This window comes from Tarenaya hassleriana, unplaced genomic scaffold (assembly GCF_000463585.1).
Source record: "Tarenaya hassleriana unplaced genomic scaffold, ASM46358v1 Cleome1, whole genome shotgun sequence".
Classification (NCBI taxonomy): Eukaryota; Viridiplantae; Streptophyta; class Magnoliopsida; order Brassicales; family Cleomaceae; genus Tarenaya; species Tarenaya hassleriana.
In genome coordinates, this window is record NW_010960187.1 from 381,634 (window position 1) to 383,862 (window position 2,229).

The 2,229-nt window shown below is 31.5% G+C and overlaps 1 protein-coding gene across 1 annotated transcript in view; it reads right to left on the reverse strand.

The window, feature by feature from the left end:
- Positions 1-1,291, reverse strand: part of LOC104809143 (protein DA1-related 2) — a 4,716-nt gene extending 3,425 nt beyond the window's left edge. Inside the window, exon 1 of the mRNA XM_010535059.1 lies at positions 815-1,291. Within this exon, the coding sequence (XP_010533361.1) occupies positions 815-893 (79 nt within the window). The 5' untranslated portion in view covers positions 894-1,291. The remainder of the gene's footprint in view (positions 1-814) is intronic.
- Between the last annotated feature and the right edge of the window lie 938 nt (positions 1,292-2,229).

Genomic DNA, 2,229 nt, shown 5'->3' on the forward strand with positions numbered 1-2,229 from the left:
TTTCCCTTTCAATATAAACGTTACTTTTAATTTTTTTCACAGTTTTTAAGTAACTTTAAAAAAAAATTCATATATACCCTTATTAAATGGTATCCACATTAACACTCTATTCAACTTTTGATATTTTAATTAAGGATAAAATTGAAAATTTTTATTAAAAAATCATGACAACTATTTAAAAAAAAAATCTCTAAAGCGATATTTATATTGAAAGGGATGGAGTATCTTTTTTATGGGGATATCAACCAAAATATCATAAGCTTAGATAATTAAATAAATAAACTATATAATTATTCTAAAACTTCCACCGCCCTTCTTTTTGCGCTTTAGATGCCCCTGGTATACTGTTCACTTGGCAGAGCACCAGAAACACAAGTTGATAAAGAATCACCACCCATTTGTATCATTAATGCCTACCTAATTGCTTAATATATATATATATATATATAATTCTATCTAAATATTTTTTTGGGGGAAATCTATGCAAATATAGTAACTTCTTCACAAGTGCATTGGCTAATTATATATATATTTGTTAATAGCGTGGAAACTACATACATACATACATACATACATACATACATACATACATACATACATACATACATACATACATATATATATAGATATAAAGAGAGAGAGAGAGAACTTTATTGCTCCCATTAAGCAAGAATTTAGCCAGGAAACCTTTTTTTTGGGTATTAAACTGTTGAAAAACAACATGTACATGTAACTTGTACTGCAAGAAACCAAATGACATAAACTTGAGACATGAAGATTTAGAACACAGGAGAAGAAGCAAAAGAATACGTACCGAAGATACAAGGGTTGGTGATGTGGTCTATACCATCTCCACTCCCTGAAGAAGAAGAAGAAGAAGAAGAAGAAGCCATGAAAATCGATAAGGCCCTCGTTTATATATATATATCTCCCAAAACCAGGCGCGGCAAACGTCAGAGCCAAGGGAAAACGACGCCTAGAGAGAGAGAGCGAGGAAAAGGGACAATTCAACGGATACAAAGAAAGACAGAAGAGCAAAAATCAGAGAGAGAGAGAGAGAGAGAGAGAGAGAGAGAGAGAGAGGAAGAGGAGAAGCTATATGCGTCGTTAAAAAAAAAGAACATAAATTGAAGAAGAAGAAGAAGAAGTGGGCATTTGAAAAGAGAAGGAATCTCACAGAAGCGATCAAGAAAAAAGGCAGAGAAGAGAGAGAGAGAGATGCTTAGCTTGAGAAAGGAAAGGAACCGATGAAGCAGCTGTTTGCAGACGACGAAAGGAAAAAGGGGGAAAAAAAAGAAAAACAAAAGAGAGAATATTTGCTGAGAGGGAGAATCCCTCAAGGAACGGTGTGGGGAGGGGAGGGAATCTCACATCGTTTAAAGGTCTCATTCTCTTATTACTATTATATTATTTATCATTAAATAATTGTGGATGTATTTACAATAATAACTTAACATGTCAACAATAACACAATATAGTTGGTGGTGAGAGAGACAAAATCAATTTCAAGATCTATTGGGTTCAATTCTACTAGTGGGAAGAGATATATTTTTTTGGATCAAAATGATCCATATACAAAGGTTGGTCTAGCTTGGTTGTAGTCCGGATTAACATAAAACCCTATAAAAATAAAGAATGGGAAAAATATAATATCCCTTTTTGCGTTTGGTTTCGTTCGCTGTTGTTTTCAATCGCTCGTGTCGATCTGAAGGTGGGAAGTTCTGCCCCCGGATCAAACGTGTTGAAAAATACCTAGGGTTTTCTCTGTTAATTACGATAGTGCCACCCTCGAGATTTTTTTTTTTATTTTATTATTATTATTATTATTATTATTATTATTATTATTATTATTATTATTATTATTATTATTACTATTATTATTAATTTGTTTTTGGGTTGTTGAAATTTGTTGATTTAATTTTAAGGGGCCTACCGTGTATAATTCGGATTTTGGATTTTATTATTTCTAGTTTGATTGTTTAATTTTTTAGATATGTCTTCAGTACTTTTTTAAATAAAGTTTTGTTCGAATATATTTTCATTTTTATTCATTCTTAGTTTAATTTTAATTATATTCATTTTTAAAATCATAATTCATACACTACAAAAAAATCAGCAAATTCCAACGAATTTTCAACGGTTTTCAACGGCATTTCAACGGTGATTTCCGTTAAAAATCCGTTGAAAATTTCCAACGGATATCCGTTGGAATCGCTCGTTGGAAATTTT